The sequence below is a fragment of the Olea europaea genome, chromosome 1, assembly GCF_002742605.1.
Source record: "Olea europaea var. sylvestris chromosome 1, O_europaea_v1, whole genome shotgun sequence".
NCBI lineage: Eukaryota > Viridiplantae > Streptophyta > Magnoliopsida > Lamiales > Oleaceae > Olea > Olea europaea.
The window spans coordinates 9,335,897-9,354,656 of NC_036237.1; the positions used below are offsets into that span (position 1 = coordinate 9,335,897).

General features: G+C 35.4%; 2 protein-coding genes across 3 annotated transcripts; one reads left to right on the plus strand and one right to left on the minus strand.

Moving 5' to 3' along the window:
• The first annotated feature begins 1,477 nt into the window (after positions 1–1,477).
• LOC111393171 (ADP-ribosylation factor-related protein 1-like) lies at positions 1,478–5,305 on the plus strand. Its single transcript, XM_023018571.1, has 7 exons — positions 1,478–1,578; positions 2,363–2,506; positions 2,899–3,039; positions 3,514–3,622; positions 3,741–3,802; positions 4,725–4,828; positions 5,013–5,305. Exons 2-7 carry the CDS (start codon positions 2,414–2,416, stop codon positions 5,110–5,112), a joined length of 609 nt encoding a protein of 202 aa, XP_022874339.1. The 5' UTR covers positions 1,478–1,578; positions 2,363–2,413; the 3' UTR covers positions 5,113–5,305.
• A 942-nt stretch (positions 5,306–6,247) lies between these two features.
• On the minus strand, positions 6,248–18,760 carry LOC111393177 (DNA mismatch repair protein MSH3). 2 transcript variants are annotated; one of them, XM_023018584.1, is made up of 13 exons: positions 17,628–18,759; positions 16,053–16,247; positions 15,708–15,872; positions 15,500–15,598; positions 15,150–15,398; positions 11,908–12,159; positions 11,675–11,806; positions 11,188–11,448; positions 11,032–11,103; positions 10,348–10,497; positions 7,833–8,324; positions 6,861–7,179; positions 6,248–6,638 (listed from the first exon to the last, which is right to left on the minus strand). In XM_023018584.1, the coding sequence occupies exons 1-13, from the start codon at positions 18,648–18,650 to the stop codon at positions 6,622–6,624; spliced, it is 3,426 nt and encodes a 1,141-aa protein (XP_022874352.1). In that variant the 5' UTR covers positions 18,651–18,759; the 3' UTR covers positions 6,248–6,621. The 2 variants fall into 2 exon arrangements, 1 of the variants encoding a protein (XP_022874352.1); XR_002702370.1 differs by lacking the exon at positions 6,248–6,638 and adding an exon at positions 7,546–7,645 and having other exon boundaries at positions 7,050–7,179; positions 17,628–18,760.

The window sequence follows — 18,760 nt, forward strand, 5'->3', positions numbered from 1 at the left end:
ATTTAAGGAAGTCTCTATCTCGTCAAAAAATTAGAGTGGGAATGGAATATGATGAAAAAGGATAGTTATCCCGTTGCTATCTTTACTCAATTGAACTTTATTTTCATATATAAAATTTAAATTAGAACAAGTGCTTTTTATATGAAATAAGTTAATAGTAAAAATCTTTTCTAAAATTAGAAACCATGATAAATGTGCAATATATAAATCGTCTAAATCATAATCTTTTTGGTGCGATGACCATTATATCTCTGTGGGTGTTTGGTGAGAATTAAAATAAAATTTTTTGTAGATTTTGATAAAAAAATTTGAAATGTGTGATTAAAAAGTTGTGGGACACATAAAAAATGTGGTTAATATTGATTGTTTGACTTTCATTTAAATTAAAATCAGATTTTTATTCAAACCAAATAGCCTCTCTATAAGTTCTCTTAGAAAGCATATATGCGCTTAACAAAAAGAATTCTTCTTCGAAGAGTAAAAGAGGGTTAAAAAAAAAAAAAAAATCTTCATATTCTTTGAAGAGAAAAAGAAGGAAAATTTTTTTTTTTTTTAAATATTTATCTTCTTTGGGCCTTAGATGATTTAGAACAAAATTTAAGGGTCATATAAACGTTATATGAAGCTTAATTGAGTATTCGGGTAGGCAAATTTCGCTTCGAGACGGTTACAGGTAACACAAGTCTCGTCCCATTTATTTTTATTTTTTTAAAAAAAATTCAATACGTTATATGGAAAACTCCACGAAATTTTCATTAATTTTAATAGAAGATAAGAACTAAGATTATCTAATGAATATGATAAAAAAATAAAAACCTTAGTTGATTAAATATATTCGAATAATTTAACTTTTTAAAATAAATAAATTAATTAAAAATTTAATAACATTGTTATTGTCATACTTTAATAAGTAAGGACAATAAAATAAATTATAAAAAATTAAACGAGTATTTAAATGGGGCAAGACCCCATCCCGCCCACCTCACCTTAAAAGGATAATGGTAGTGATGGCAATGAATCGAGTCGAGCCGGATCGACCTTTTAACCCACGAGCTCGGCTCGGGTTCGTGACGAGCTGAACTCGTGGTTGGTGAAAAGACGAGCTGAGCTCAAGCCCGTGAGCTCATGAGCCACAAGCTCGAGGGGCGAGTTGAGTCGAGCCCACGAACCGCTCGCGAGCTTGTGATTTTTTTTTTAATTTTTAAATTTTTTTTGGGTAAATTTGCACATTTTGAATATTTTAAAAAAAAAAAAAATCACATTTTTTGGGCTCGTCAAAATGACTCATGGGACCGTGTGTCCACGAGCGGACAAACCGAGTAGGCTCGGCTCGTGGGATTGACGAGCCCGAGCCACCGACAAGCCGAGCGGAAAATTGTTCAATCCGAACTCGTCCCATCGTTATTCCTAAACTTTTTAGTATATAAAAAAATTAGTGTACGGACGCAATGATCACAATAGAATGAAATTGAAATATAACCAAAAATGCGTACAGGCGGAAATCTTGACATTAGGCTTGGGGGAAAATAACCCCAGACGCCCCAAACTGTTCACTCTCTTCTCAGCAATTCTGACAATGTATGGATTTTCTTTTTATGAATTTTCTCAATTTTAGGGTTATATTTTATTAATTATGAAAAACAACGTGAATTGTATTCATTTTCCAACTCTTGGTCGTTCTTATCCTTTCCTTTTTTATGCCCATACGATGAAATCAACTGGGATTGTTTGAATTTCGACGTTTTCGCATTTTTTAATTGTGTTAATTCATCTTGATGTAGTGATCTGGAGATCTTGATCCTATTTTTATGCACGCATTTTCTTGTTAATTGATTTCAGTGTCCAGATTCAGTTACAATTTCTTGACTTTGGTTTATGTTTTTGGGTCTTCAACCTTTAGAAATCCCCGGGGGGGGGGGGGGTTTACCAAAGATCTTGCTCGGTACCTTTGGTTTCGAAATCAATCATATTTAAAATTGTTTTATACGTATTTTTCAACCAGTAGATTTTTCGTCCTATTTTGTTCTTTAGCTGACTTAGTTGGCAAAATTATATAATTAGGTATGCTTAAGACATCGATGTGGTTTTTTCTTGCTAACATCGAGAAAATTGTATACGCCAAATGTGGGCATTCTTGATTACTTATTTTTTGGTGTGTAGGCAGTAGATATTGGTTTGATATTCATATTAGCGAAAAGAAGGGTTTATAGCGAGACTACGTCATTGAACTTTTGCCTTGTTTTAGTTTAGACAAAAATAGACATTAAATTGTATATGTGTAGAAAGATCAGTTGTTTTAAATTGTTGTCATTGGTTCATTATTTCACCTTGAAAACTGGCTAATTATGTTTTACTACTGCAGCTTGTTATGATTACAAGATATTGAATTCTTCATTTATGATCCAAGAGAGAAATGTTTTCTCTTTTTTATGGACTGTGGAAGTACGCCTTCAGCAAGACGGAGTTTCATGTTCTCATACTCGGAATCGACAAGGCTGGAAAAACGGTAATGTGCTCCAGTATTTTTCGTTTTCTGCAAACACAAGATTTCTTCATTTCTTCTGAATTATTGTTCTCAGCTACAAAATTCAATGGAGGAATTGATACTTGATTATAGAATAATCCACGGAATTATGATGTCCAACACCCCCCCCCCCCCCCCCCTTATTTCTGATGGGTATTCTTTAGTGCTTTGACATTTGTATTGTACGGGGACTCATGTCATTCATGAAGGTGCAACTTACCTGTGCATTCATGACAGTCTTTGCTAAATCTTCTTTGTATCAATAGAGACATGCTGTCTTGTCTTTTATAAAAGAATATCAGCTCTGCGTATTGGTATTCCACTCCACTCCAATCTGTAATTGTTTTGAACTCATTTTAATTATAAATTTGCAGGCAGTACTAGAGAAATTGAAGTCACAATATTCTAATTTGGAAGGGCTTCCTCCTGATCGAATTGTTCCAACTGTGGGACTCAACATTGGTCGAGTTGAATTGTCAAACTCAAAACTTGTGTTCTGGGACCTGGGAGGTCAGGTTTGAAATGCACTCTTATCTTGTTATGATTGATTTTCCACGATCAAGTGCAGTCTTTTTAACTTTAAGTGAAAAATGTGCTTTTAATTTACCTTCAAAATGATTGGACTAATTACTGTTTTTCTTCTTCTTGATGTTTCAGTTTGACAAGAAACAACTAGATTGGCCCTTGTTTGACCCTCATTCTCTAAAAATTCCCTTTTTTTTTTTTTTAACACGTAAACCTACCACTTCTCTCTACTTTATAACCACACATTCTCCAAAAAAAAAACCACTATTGCAAAACTCATTGCTTAAAAAAAAAAAAGGGTCTCAAACACAGTGTTAATTTTCTTAAGTATTACTATCGACTAGATTATAAGTACTGAATGTAGCTTTTATTTCATAAATGAGCTTCTTAGCACGATCTCCTTAATTATGTTTACTTCATCCTGAGAGTTCTACCATTGATGGAAAATCCCTGTGTTTCATCAGCCTGGACTTCGCTCAATTTGGGAGAAATATTATGAAGAGGCACATGCTGTGATTTATGTAGTTGATGCGGCTAGCCCATCCCGTTTTGAAGATTCAAAATCTGCCCTCGGTAAGCATTGCTAGGTGAAATGTATGTCGACTGCAACTTATGATAATGCATGTTACCATCGTGGTTTTTTACTGTTTTCATAATTATTCACTAACCTAATTTTTAATATGGTTTCCAGAGAAGGTCCTTCAGCATGAGGATTTGCAAGGAGCCCCACTTTTGATATTAGCAAACAAGCAGGTAAGCTGTTCTTTCTGTCGCCCACTAAGTTGCATTGGTCAAAGGTAATAGAATTCAACCCTGAATCATTGTGAGAGATTGATGGGTTCCATGACCCAATATTGATTAAGATCGACTTCTTGCATACCATCAATCAAATTGTCTCATTCACAAAGCATGAAAACTCCTTGGGTTGGGGTGGCATGTCAATAGCCGACATGCATTGAACATCAACACTCCTTGGAAACTCCAAGTCACGGGTTTGATGCACCATGTAGCCTGTCCAAATTTTCTTTCTTTCTTTCCCCCTTTATTTTAAAAATTTCCACATGATCACTTTCACAGACTTCTGCAACACCACATGGTGTGTCCTATAACTTTTATGTTCTTATAATTTCTGATTATGAGGTACATGTCCTCACTAAGACAAGCCTGATTTTGTATAAAATTATCAACATCATGCAAGATAAAAATTGTAGGAATTTCATGTTTAATCTGTTTATATCTACCGTATACAATTTTTGATACATTTTACTAGTGCCAAGTATAACAAATAGTCACTCAGTGTCAATAGGTTTTACCTAAAAAATTAAGATCAAAACGAAGAGAGTATATCCTTTTTGAAATGAAATAGTATTAAAATGAAAATATAGCATAAAAATGTAGTATTTTTATAGACAAGCCCCCACGCATCTACTTCTACTTTCTTGAGAAATTATGCATCGGCATATCCATGTCTCACGTGTCTGTATCTGTAGCACACGTCATTCAATAGTTGCTCCTCATTAGCTTAAAGGATCCACCTCCTGCGCTTTGAAAATGGAAAGCGGAAAATGGAAGAAACTTGAAAATTATCAACATATTTGCATTTCTAAGCTAGCAGCTTGTAAATGTACAAGTAGAAGGCCTTACTGCGCTGCTTAAACTACATATTTCTTTTCAGGATCTTGCAGAAGCTGTATCCGTAGAAGAACTTTCTCGGTATCTGGACCTCAAAAAATTGGATGAGAGACTTTACACATTTCAAGCTGTTTCAGCAATTGATGGGTAAGTAAAAAAAAACCTTTTGAATCTGATTATTGAATAGTACTGAATAAAATGGACCTATTACTCATGATATAGAAATACTTTTCAAAACAATCTGGAATTCCGTTATTCCTTGGACCCTTTTGTTTATTTTTCACATAATGAGTGAAGCTTGAAAATATTAGAATTTATAATTTGTCTTCAGGTTGGGGATTAAAGAAAGTGTAAACTGGCTAGCGGATGCTATGGAGAGAAGCAAGAGAAGTGAAATTTTGAGAGTCCGTGCAGGATCTAGTGCTGTTTAGAAGAGTATTCGTTTCTTGTTACTTTTGTTTGTAAATCAGTATTTATTTGGTTCCTAAATGATATGTTGTTGACATATGTCGACTTAATAGGTATTTTATGATAAGTTTTGCGGTTTCCTTTCTGTAACGGTTGTATAATTTACCAGCTGAAGTTCACTTTGATTCCGAATAACCATGAAAATGATGTTGTCCATGAGTTTGTTGCTGGATGGGAAATGTTTATAGCATGTCTGCTATGCATTGAACCAAATAGGAGTTGGCATAATTGAGATGAAACTAAGCCTGTTGAAATTTGTGGGCAAAGGTTGTCTTCTTTGATCTCACTGCATGCATCCCAATTTCCATGTTTAAGCCGACTAATTAAAGAAACTAGAACCAAGTTTAATGAGCCCTAGTCAAGAATTTATTCTCTCGAGTAGACAAGAAAGGAGGAAGCTTGATTCCACCAACCATTTCCCAACGCGCGAGACAAAGCTTTGGTAGAACGGATTAAAAGAAAAGAAAATCACCGGACAATAGTAATTTTTTTGTGTACCCCTTGCGTGGTTTATCAAGCGATAGATTGGCAATTTCTAGTACAGTTGCACCATATCTAGTGATCAAAGAATCTCCAATAACATACTGTCTATCTAGACGAGTTTAGTCCTAACTCGAGGAGGATCATGATCTTGTAACAGCAGCAGATTATCTTTTCGTTTCCTCTTGGGGATGAAAAAGGATAATGTAACGATTCTTATTTTCTCTAGAGATTTGTTAACAAAATTCAGCTCTGGTACAAGAATTTTTGGAACAAGCCAACAATTTTTACACGCGCACACACGCTACACCAATTGGTTAAGGGCAGATCGATATAATTGAGTTATCGAGGTAACACAGAAGATCAGGCTACGGTTGTTTTTTAGTTTTCCGTTTTCCATTTTCGATTTCAAAAGTTTTTAGCATTTTTCGAAAACGCCACGTTTTGGACATTTATAATTGAAAACACTCAAAACGATAAAAAAACTGTTTGCTTTTCAGTTATAAATTTTATCTCATTTTTGAAAATAACGAACCAAACGCGTTTTCTGCATTTTCGAAATGGAAAACGAAAAATGACCCGAAAACGCCAAATCAACCGCAGCTTTAATTTTCAAGAAGTTGAAATTTGATCTCACATTAACAACGGGTAAAAATTTACATCAGCATATGAACATGCCACAAACTCGATATCCATTCTTACATTCATTATCTTCCATCTGTATCTCTGTATATAGCCAAATCTCCCTCTGATTCCTCCGCATCCAAAACTGAAGAAATCGAAGAGAAAAGGCCAAAACAAGGCTAACATAGAAATTGAAGTAAATTGGAATGTAGATTTGTAACACCTCATATTTCAGAAATCTATAACAGGATGGAAGGCATGCCACCAATTTCCTTTGCACACAAATTATATCTACAAGTAAAGGTATGATAAACGACATAAATCCAAAGGGATTGATCTTCGGTAAGTATCTGCCGCTTACTTCTCTTTCAGAACCTGCATTCATCTAGAAATGCAAAATGGACCAAGTTAAAAATAATAAGATGAAATCGTGAATGGTTCAAAAATAAATAAATACCATCATCCATCTCAGAAGGTTTGGTCCTAGTGAAATGTCAGATAATTGATGATTTACCAATCGTGGTTGTTTTCATACCCTAAGGTATTTGATGAAATTTACTTTCATTAAAATAGAGTACAAGAAAGACTAGACAACCACTTCTTTTACCTGCTTTCATCAATTCAATGGCAAGGTTTTGCGCATGCTTCAATATGTGAAAAATCTTTCCAACATCTTCAAGGCAGCCCAAATTTATTCTTGAGAATAAATCCTTGAAAGCATTTTCAAGTTTCTCTATGTTTTCAACTCTATCAGCCTCCATGCTATCAGAAAATTTTGAGATCCCCTTTTCTACCTCGCAAGCTTTATTACTGGGCAGTGTTTCCCTTGAAAAGTTCATTAGAAACCTGTGCTTCTCTCTGTTGCATGCTTCTACTTCGAACCTTGCAGCCATAGAAATTGCTCGTTTTATACACGAAGCTGGAAGCTGCAATAAACATTAGCACGAGTATATTATGAAGAACAAAGCCAGGCGTATCTTTATGGATAAAAAATGCTGTTGGCTGACCACTCAACTTTCAACGAAGTTTCCTTACGGTGACAAAAACTCTTTTTACTCAACTTGGCCACTCAACTCAACTTTCCTTTCTGTTTAACTTACATCACACAATCAACTTCCAGCAGTAAAATTATTGAGTTGTCCTTCGTGGCAGATTGCCATGCTGGATATTCAACCGGCCACATTGGACAATTGGTTAAGTTTACGAATGGAAGCTGACTTCTTGGTGTAACTGAAATAGAAAGGAAAGTTGGAGCCAAAAATAAAAAATAAAAATTGGTGACTAAATTGAACCTTTGCTGAAAGTGGAGGTACCAGTAGTGGTTTTTACACAATCTTTACAGTCAGAACAGAGATGCAAGAACCCAAGATCTCCTAGATTACTTCACAGAATCTAATAGATAGAGACAGGATGAAAAGTATGCATTATTTATCAATTATCAAGATCAAAATATTTTTGGCCCGTTAAGCAATTGTTTCCATATGAACAACACCAAATTTAACTATCAAAGTATACTCAACCCGTCATCTATGAAGTGATTATTTCAAATAAGTTCCTTGGGAAGAGAGGGCAAGCTAACCTGTGCAAGCTGAGCAACCTTAAATCCAAAACTTCTCTCTGCAACCCCAGGTACGAGTTTGTAAAGATAAGTAACATCATCATAATCCATACTGTCCACTTTCTGATTAGAAATCAATTCAACATCTGGCTTGCTCTGCGATGTCAGATATGAAACATGGTAAGCTCCGACCGATCCTGGAAATTCCTTCTTGATTTCAACTATTTTAGGGTAATGTGTAACAAAGAGGACTGGGCATCTTTTATGCTCTAGAAGATAATGAAATGTCGCATAAGCAATTGCTACCCCATCGTGTGTACTCGTGCCTCTACCGAGCTCATCAATTATAACCAATGAACGGGACGTGCAATGCTGAAGAATGTGAGACACCTCGCTCATTTCTTCTAAGAAAGTGCTCTTTCCCAGTTGAATACAATCAGAAGCTCCCATTCGAGTGTAAATCCCATCCATCACATGCAGTTTTGCTGATGATGCTGGTACAAATGAACCAACCTATACATCAGAAGCATAATATGATGAAGATCAGCCAGCGTGGTACTTATGTTCTGAATATAGAAACAATTAAATCAGACATAATATTTCACAAAAATGACAAAACAATGATATTCAATGGATTACAAATTCACAACTACATGCAAATGCAAATAACGTTAGAAGAAATGCTACAGACACTTAAGCACAGTGAGGTGGCTCATATCCAAGAATACATTGTAAGCAATCCCCCTTCTTGCACACATACAGAGACACAGGATTTTCCAATGCTGCAGGGACCACATAATCTCCTCAACAATTAACAGTAAGGAAACAGTGGCAATAGTATTTCGAGAGACAATCTAAAGAAACCGTCTTCCATTTGATTTAATCAACAATCCAACTCTAGTGTTTGTACTCAACACTCGTGACCAGTGAAGTTGCAAAACCAGGTATCGGTTCTTAGGGGATTGGAAAGGCAAGGCAAGAATTTTGGATATGCTTGTTTCCTTCGTACATGCAAGTTTGTACTAGTATTATGTAAATTAATTTACCATTTCCTTTCGGTGCTAAATGCAAGCACGTGTACAACCTGTGAAAACTTTCAAGAATTTATAGAAGTCATAGCTCACAATTTCTGAACTTTATGAATTGAGCCTATCTGGAAAAGCTAATAAAAATCATGAACATGAGATAGAGAGAGAACTGAATAGAGAAATTTGATATGGGATGGAGTAATCACTCTTGTTTTATCCTATCAACTACCAAAGCATTTTCGAAAGTGTAAGTTTATAAGCGTCCTAAATTATAAGCAAATAATGAGCTCACTATTAGTCTCTATTGTTAATAAACATCTGATAAGCCGCTTCTACTATAACTAATTGAAACATAAAAGACTACCAACATTCTTCAGGACAAGATTCCATGCATTTCAGGGAGCCCGGTTAACCATCCGCTTACTCCCCTCTGGAACAATTACCCATAACCACCATATCACCTTAAGACAAACAAATGAATCACCATGAAAGCTTGCCACAGTGCATATTAAACACCATAAAACATTGTGAAGGATTCTGCAGATAAGCATCTGCTGTGATCATTGGTCTTGACAAAATTGAGGACAATCAATTGCTCAGGACCTTGGAGACAGCTTGACATATAATGCTACAATTTTCAGTCAAATGCGCCTGTTAATGCTCGATAATTCATAAAGGATATCTGTATTGCATGGGACAATGTTAAAGTTTGCAGCAAATAGAAAAAAACTAACACTGAAGAAGCATCTAAGCCCCGTTGGGCCCCCACTATTTGAAATTTCAAAGGTAAGTATAGTTTTTTTTGAAGAATGTGTGGTTAAAAAGAAAAAAATTTGGGATTACGTGTAATGTTATTTCATTGGAGAATGTGTGCTGATAAGAAGAGAGAGAAAAATGAATTATAATTTTAATGGGAGCCAAAAAGGGGCTAAAGTTCTAGAAAAATTAACTCGTCATTCGCAAGTGATGGGAGAAACAATGATAATGGTGATTACAGGTACAGAGGAAGCAGAAAAGTGTTGGGGAAACGGGAAAGGAAGGAAGAATACATAAAACCCACAGGCTAGCATGCACATGGATCATCAGAACAATGTTTAAAAACTTGAAGGCGAATAGGTCAAATCAACTCAGATCAGTATAACTAAACGGAACCTGGAAAACAAAATAGACACCAGGGTGATAACATGTTTTGCTCCGTAAGATGTTAGGAGGCTGATTTCAAGTGATAAGCTTCCAAATATTTCATTTGAACTACGTCCACAGACATAAATGACAAATTACAAACATGAAATATATAAACGTATAAATGTCTATATGTTTGTAGACCAAGTTTTTATTGTAAAGTCTCAGACAAAACTTGCCTCAAGTTACGAGTTTAGTAGATTCAACCACTTTCCTCGTAAAGTCTATGTTTAGTGTTTCTAGAGATTGTGTAAGCTAGAAAAAAGGTTGAAGATGGACTGGTGCTATTACTGCTCCAAAATAAATGCAAGCCATAAATACATTACCTGAGCCATGATTGCTATAAGTGCAACTTGACGAATGTAGCAACTCTTTCCACCCATGTTTGGTCCAGTAACAATCTGACAATACTGTCCTTCGGCATGCAAATTTGTATCGTTTGGTACAAAATTTTCTTGTAATATGTTCTCCATGACCTGGACAAAATTTTCTCACATGAATTAATATCTGGATTGTGTTCGGTAAAGCAAAGAGAGATTTATTCAAACAAGACCCAATAACAGTGAGATGATACAAAACCATAAAATGCTTAAACTTCCTCCCATCAACCCCCATCCCCAACACATGCACAACGCACGAGAGAGAGAGAGAGAGAGAGAGAGAGAGAGAGAGAGAGAGAGAGAGAGAGAGAGAGAAATTTTCCATGCTAATGTAAATTAGAGAGAGAGAGAGAGAGAGAGAGAGAGAGAGAGAGAGAGAGAGAGAGAGAGAGAGAGAGAGAGAGAGAGAGAGAGAGAGAGAGAGAGAGAGAGAGAGAGAGAGAGAGAGAGAGAGAGAGAGAGAGAGAGAGAGAGAGAGAGAGAGAGAGAAATTTTCCATGCTAATGTAAATTAAATCAAGTCAACCACAATCCTTTATGTTTAAAACAAATCACACCTCAAAATGATATTATCAACTGCTAATTGTAAAATCAATTCAATATTCAACCAACAATCATCTATATTACGTACAGGATGACGACCAGAAGTGATGTGTATCTGAACAGGCTCTTCATCACTCACAAAAACTGGGCGCACGTAATTCTGCAAAAATCAAGTTGGAAGGATTATTCATACAAGATGTTGTGAGATGAAGAACAAGGATTCCACAATGACGCAACTATAAACCTTATCCCTCGAAAGCATGGCAAGTGCGTATAGGCAATCCAAGGCAGCTAATGCTTGAACAGCAGCTTGGAATTCAGAGTAGTGTCCAATAAATGTCTTTAGAAAACTATCCCAAGCAGTTCGGCAGACAGCAGATAGCTCCTCATTTGCCAGTAACAACTGATCTAAAGCACTTGATACTTCAGGTGGATGGTAGCGTATTGATTTTTTGGTACTATTTACCTTCATCCAGTCTGAAGGCACCTTCACATCTAAAGGCAACTGCAGTAGCAGTAATATCTATTAGGGGTATAAAGCTAGCAACATCAGATGAACATACCAAGAAAACTATCAATATTTCAAAGGCACACCAAGTGACTGCAAATGTATTGAGAGACTACTGATCAGAAAAAGATCGTGATATTAAATAAAAGTTAAATTATGTGAAGCATCAATTGAAGATTAACGAAAAGAATTTCAACTAAAATTTCGATTTTAACTAAATTACCTCTATCAAATTTGTAACTCCAGAGACATTCACAAACTCTAGATTGTGCATTCTCAGCTGTTTACGATACAGACCAATCAGTTGCTCTAATTTCTCATTTGCCAACTGGACTTTGGTCCTTGCAGCAGCAACCTATAGGTACACAAATTATCAAGAAGAATTAGATATAATAACTGATGATGAGTTCCAAATGAGGTAAAATTAGGTGCAACAGACGAACTCTTCATTTGAACCTCTGGGAATTTTCCATCAGAAATGATAAATAGATTTTCAAGATCCCGTCGACCGGCAGCTTCTTTGTTTAGAGAAGACAAAAATTTTGCAGCAGCACTGATTACATTGGAAGATGAAGCTGTCGATATCAGTTTTCTCAACAACGCAGAGCGCACAGTTTTCATTTGTCTAGGTATGTTTTTGTCTTCTTCAATCTGAAGTTGCTGGAGTCGTTTTCCAGCAGCTAAGATGGCTTGAATAAAGGCAATAAACTGTCCATTGATAATACAGGAAAGTTTAATCACATACCTTCAAAAACTGAGTTGACAACAAACAAAATTGCCGAAGATATTCAAGATGTTGACAATTTAGCGATTTAAAGTTCCAGTTACTTGTACCAAGGTATTCTAACTGATATAGAGAAAGATAATTTCACATTCATATATCATGGAAACCTGAAGGATTCAGGATATTACTGAAAATATTCATTGCAGGACCCTATTATCATTACAATGAAATTGTAAATATTAGCAAAGGAGCCAAAAAATAAACGGGAACTATAATCAAGTCAATGAACAACAAAGCTTAATGAATATAAAACTCATCAAACATATCATGCACTTCAGTGATTCAGGCACCAATAACTTTCAACAAGACAAGTTCCCGATGCAAAATGAAAATGCATATGTTGGATACTACTCAAGCAACATCATGCAAGGTGGAGGGTGGGAGGAGAAGAAACTATAAAAGGTCACATCATTGGAGCATGCTTAGGAAGAAATCCAGCAGACGTACCTATACTATATTTCAAAGTGGCCAAGGATCCAGGTAAATTTGAGCTTTTGGTTCCAAAACCTTCGCAATTTAATTTATATAACCTCAGTCTAGTTCTGGACTGGACAAACTACGTTTTTTTGAAGAAAATTCTAATTATTTCCCCCAAGTTCTGACTGAATTTTAGAGTCAAATAAATTTACAATATTACAAATCTTTCCATCACATAATATGTAAATCTCATTTATGATTGATTTTTGAAGTGTAGAACTCAAATCCACAGTCACTAGATACACAGCTGAAGTTAGAAATGCACCATATAAATACAAATTTAGAAGTACGCAATAACTAATTAATGGATGCAGTCATAATTACAAGCATGGTACGATATTAGTGCAATACAAAAATTATTTTCTACATAATTATGTAATAAGATCTGATCATGAGAAAGGACACGAACATAACCATGATGAGAAATTAAGAACCATAAGAATAGTGGACAAATAACTAACAAGAAAGACTTAAATAACCAACAAAATAGTGAGATTACAACCCAAGACTTCATTGTCCTCAGTGCCAGTCACTAACACTGAGCTAAGCTTCATTTGTCATTTTTTATTCTTTTTCTATAACTGATTTTGCTGCACCTATTATATTCATAACCACCATAGTTGACTATTTGAATTTCACCATACCATAACAACTAGTTACATCTAGTTGTGGTTATTAATAATTGAGTGATCCAGGAATCTTATATACCAGAGCTATTTAATCCATGCATCTAAAATCCTTTTCTGTGGGCAATTGTTCATAAGCTATAGATTCTTTCTATGTAAGGCTTCACAAAGTACACGACTGATGAAAGAATTGGCAAAGCCCCTAACAAAATTATCTCCAGACACATTTTTTAAGTGCAAAAATTTCGGCAATTGTAGATTATTGTAAGCAAAATTGAGGGAAAAATTATTAATGAAACAACAGACAGATTTTTTAGTAGATGCCAGATAAATTGTGTGGAAAACATAATGTAAAGATATGCATTGTCGAATTTAGAGCGTACCTACCTGCTTAATATATGAGACACCACTACAAATCCAAGTTCTTTTAATTGAATAACATCAAAAGAAACTATCAATTTATTAATTATTTATCAGAATATCTTTATACAGTCTTAAAAAAATCTAGAATGCAATTTTAAACTCTCTTTTTATTTAATTTTCAATATATAAACTAAAAAGAGAAAATAATTGCCGTAGCGCATAAAAAGCTTAGCATAACTTAGTTTGAAAATAGGGAGAAATATTTAAGTAATTTAATAAATGTAAATGATTAAGGAATAATACATTAGAAAAAAATGTACTGAAAGACGAAGGTAAACATATGTAATGTGAGAGCTAGAGTCAAAATGTATTGAAGAAAGAATTCAATATTAATATTGTATTTAATCAGAAAAAAATGAGAAAAGCAAGATGAGAAAACATAAAAAAATTCAAAAGGTAAAACTCAAGTTGAACAATGTAACATGTTTACTTCATAAAAGGTAATATCCTCTCATCCTTCCAACTTATTTCAGTTTAGAACTACAATACCTTCTTTGTTCTTTCTCAAAAGAGAAATAATATATTTGTATTTTTAAACAAGATGAGACAGCATAAAAAAATAATTAAAAAGGTCAATCTCAAGTTGCTATACGTAACGTGTTTACTTTATAAAAGGTAATATCCTCCCATCCTTCCAACTTATTTCAGTTTAGAACTACAATACCTTCTATGTTTTTCCTCATAAAAGAAATAATATATTTGTATTTTTAAACAAGATAAGACGGCATAAAAAAATTAAAAAGGTAAAACTCAAGTTGTTCAATGTAACATGTTTACTTTATAAAAGGTAATATACTCCCATCCTTCCAACTTATTTCAGTTTAGAACTACAATACCATCTTTGTTTTTCCTCATAAAAGAAATAATATATTTGTATTTTTAAACAAGATGAGACAGCATAAAAAATTATGAAGGTAAAACTCAAGTTGCTCAATGTAACATGTTTACTTTATAAAAGGTAATATCCTCCCATCCTTCCAACTTATTTCAGGTTAGAACTACAATATCTTCTTTGTTTTTCCTCATAAAGAAATAATATATTTGTATTTTTTTCATCTCTTACTCCAGGCATAGAGCATATTAGCATACAAGGTGTCTTGCTGTGTGCATTGGAACTTGTACAATCAAAGGCAAGCAACCGTAGAAATGCATAAATGTAGATTTAAGTACAGTCAGAAGTTAGGATGCTGATCAGTAGTTTTTGCCTTTTCGGGAATATCTTAGTAGATGAATTAATAATTATATTTCGTGTTTCTCTATTTACTTCAGTGGTTCCTGTGCCTGTCATGCTCCTTGGATTATTTACAAGTGTGTTCAAGCTATTATATTTGAAACTCCTGTTGCATCTATGGAGAGGCATCATTGAACTCAATGCAACCATTCATTACCTCAGAAGCTGTAGCAGTTTGATGGAAGATTCTCACAATCCCGCGCTGAATGTCAGGTGATCGTCCTAATGTGATCAAAACAGAAGATAAAATATGATGAATATCAGGCTGCACAACAACGACGTCAGAGTCTTCCTCATAAAGGTCGAAATCCTGAGAAGCTTCTCCAGATCCCATGGACTCGACAATTTCTGAAACAGCATCTAAACGGGCATATATCATATTTCTATCACATAGAGGATGAGTTACCTGTAGAACAAAATTCATCTGTTAATACATCAATAGCTAGACAAATATAGCAGAGGGGAATGAAATCATTTACATAAAGCACAACCAAAAAGGCTTCATACCCAATGTCTCAAAAGCCTTGAACCAAATGTGGTCAGAGTATTATTCATACACTGAAATAAGGCCCCTGATTCTGAACCATCAGAATTGCTCTTCAGAACCTACATGCAGGAGCCAAAAGACAAGTAAAATAAACTTATCATTCAGTATCCATAGGTGAGTTTACATTATGTGCTCAACAGCTAGTAAATAAGTAAACATGTCACTCGCCTCTAATTGCTGTAATGCATTGGCTGAAAGAGTCATCTCCACGTTGCTTGAAAGAGGCCGGAATGAAGCTCCCAGAGACAGGACTCTTTCAAAACCAAATTGTTTTAGGTGACGAATGGTTAAGGCTAATGCTTGAATTGCCAAATCTGGCATGGCCAAAATTCCCTTAAAAAGAATAAATGTAGAAGAAAAGGGAAGAAGAAGTTATATTAGGCATTTTATAGACCAGAAAACATGATTTAATAAACAATCTAGGCACAGGACTGGATACTTGATGCGAACAGAGAAGATTCCAATTTTTGTGTTATTTATTTTGCTACAAAAATATAAAGAGCAAACTCACACCTCAATTGCCGAGCAATTACTGGCTTGTGTGTTCTCCTCCGTAGCTTCCATTTGATAACCATTTGCTAACTTTTTTGCATTCATGTCCTCGTGTAGAGACATTACTTCTGCTAAAGCACCACCATCACTGAAGCAATCTTGTGAAGCATGCTCAACTCTAACATTTTTGGCAGGCCCAGCATATGCTAATAGTAACTAGAAAAGAAGAAAAAGTTTCACTATAGCAGCTATGTGAATAAAATTATAGCAAGAAAGAAAATGGTCGAGGACAATGTATCAAATGAAATTTCATTTAAGTGGCTGCATGATATCACTCTTATGTTAGGTTCGAAGAGAAATCTAGCAAGTATATATATAATCAAATTTTCTAATTATGTAATGAGTACTCACACTTATATATAAATCACAAAGAAGTGGAATAAAGATTCAAAAATACAAAGCTAAAACAAGCCTCGTTTCTCCCAAAAATTTTGTCAAAAATACAGAAGGGACAGCACAATTTATTTCCATATAAACTCATGACGTTAGAACTAGGCACTTCAAGCATATTTTCGGAATATTAGGCTAAGGCAATTATGCCTCTAAAAGCCTAAATGAAGTAGAATCTGCATCACTTCTTAACCTTGTTAATTACTGAGGTTGGGAAAATGCATGTGGCACCATCAAGGGTGTATGGTGAAGCTGGAAGATGCAACTGACTTAATTAATTAATCCTCGATGTAGAAATAGAAACCTCCTAAGAGGAAACTTTAAAATTCTGGAAACCCCAAATAATTGAGCAATCCTAAGACAGATGCAGTTTGATGAGAAAAAAAAAGGTTCTGAAGTGAAAAAATTTGAATATATATGACCTACAAACAATATTCCTCATTTCATAGTGAAAATAAGAATCATGGAAATTGCAGCAAGTATCTTACTTCCACGTGCCATAGGTGAAGTCTTGAATTTTACTACTAAATTACATATTGATTCATTGACATGAAGTCTTCACCACCTCAAGCAAATTTACCAGCAAGAGTCAAAACTCAATCTAACCAATCAATCAATGATAGTATTTTCCCGTTTAGCTGGGTGAAAAAAGGAAAAAGGGAACGAGGTTGCCCAGGAATAAGAAGAGAAATTACTTTATTCTAACTGACAACCGTGAAGATCCACATTCTACAACTGTCGTGCGAATTATGTCACAACTAGAATAACCTAACGTCATAGACATATTTACTTGTAAATCTGGGGATTAAACTGGAGTAGCTCCAGTTAACTGAGGTTGGAAAAAAGGTTAAATCTTGGCCTGCTTCCTTATGAATGCACTTGCAATTTTTACCAAAGCAACAACATCAACTCTATTTCTTCTATTTTGCATATAGCCTTTTATCGTCAATCAACAGTACTAAGACAAAGAACAATCGACCTAGGTTAACAAATATTAGATGTTCTTTTTCTCCAAATAGAAACAACACTCAAGAATATATTACTTTTAATGTTCTTTCCTAACACAACAAAAGAAACTGATCTATCGTCATACTCACATTTTCTACTTCATTTCCAAATCACAAACTAAGTACCAAGTAAAATTACCTTCTCAGTTCGCTTAGACAGTTGCTTCCCCATAAGCAATTCAGCAGGTGATAAATTTAGAATCATAGCCTCTAATCCAGCCCTCATAAAATTATCATCAAATTCCCCATAAACAACATCCCCAGTCGAAATCTCAACCCCAACAATCCCAATCCTCACGTCAATCCCACTCTCCAAATTCCCGACCACCTTCTCCACAACACAAACCAAATAATTATTACATGAACTGCAACCCTCCTCCCCACCTCCCAAATCCTCTGCAGCCTCCAATGTAGCCTTTGTGTACAAGGCTGACAATCCACGACAAAATGGCCCCAACTTATTACTCCCATGGGCCTTAATTGCCGCAGTCTCGGTTTGTTTAACAACACCAACTTTGTACCCTGCACTCACAAGCCTTCTGACATGAACATGTAACCTAAAAGTGGGAATGCTTGCAGTCAAAAAGTTATGATCCATATGGGCATAGATACCCAATACTCTAGCAGCATTTTCAGCATCCTTTTCGAAAAACCTATATCTATATCCAACCTCGATCATCAAAAGTACATCAGGATATTGGGCCTTGAGTTCAACTACTTGTTGTTCAAGTGGAGTGTACTTAGGATTCGAAAATTTGGTATTAATATTATCTTTCCAAGGTTCTAAAGCATCTTGGGTAGGTTCTAGAAGTTTATTGAGAAACTTTTGGTGAAGGGTGGGATCGGGTAAGGGCAAAACGGAGTCATCAATGCGGGGTGAAGATTCGAGGGTTCTAATGGGGAGTGAGGATGAGGGTGAGGGTGGAGAGGGAGAGTTGTTCTTCTGGGGAAGAGTTAGTTTAGCGAGTTTATTGTGAGGGGAACTGAGATGGGTGTTTCTGAGGCGTTTTGCCGGTGAGAAAGTGACTGTTGTGGTGATTTTGGGCGTAGGGGTTGGTGGAGAAGGGGAAGAGACGGTGTTTGAAGGGGTGGTGCCGGAGGCGGAAGTTTTGGATTTGGGTGCAAAGAAGCGGGAAATCACTTGTTGTTTCTGCTTCCCCATAGCAGCGGCCTAGCAGAGGTAGCGGTAGCGGTGGTGATTTCCTTTGGCGGTTTAATATACAAGGGTTAGTACGGGTTTGGCGCCTTTCTTTCTACTGTTTTGTTCATGGC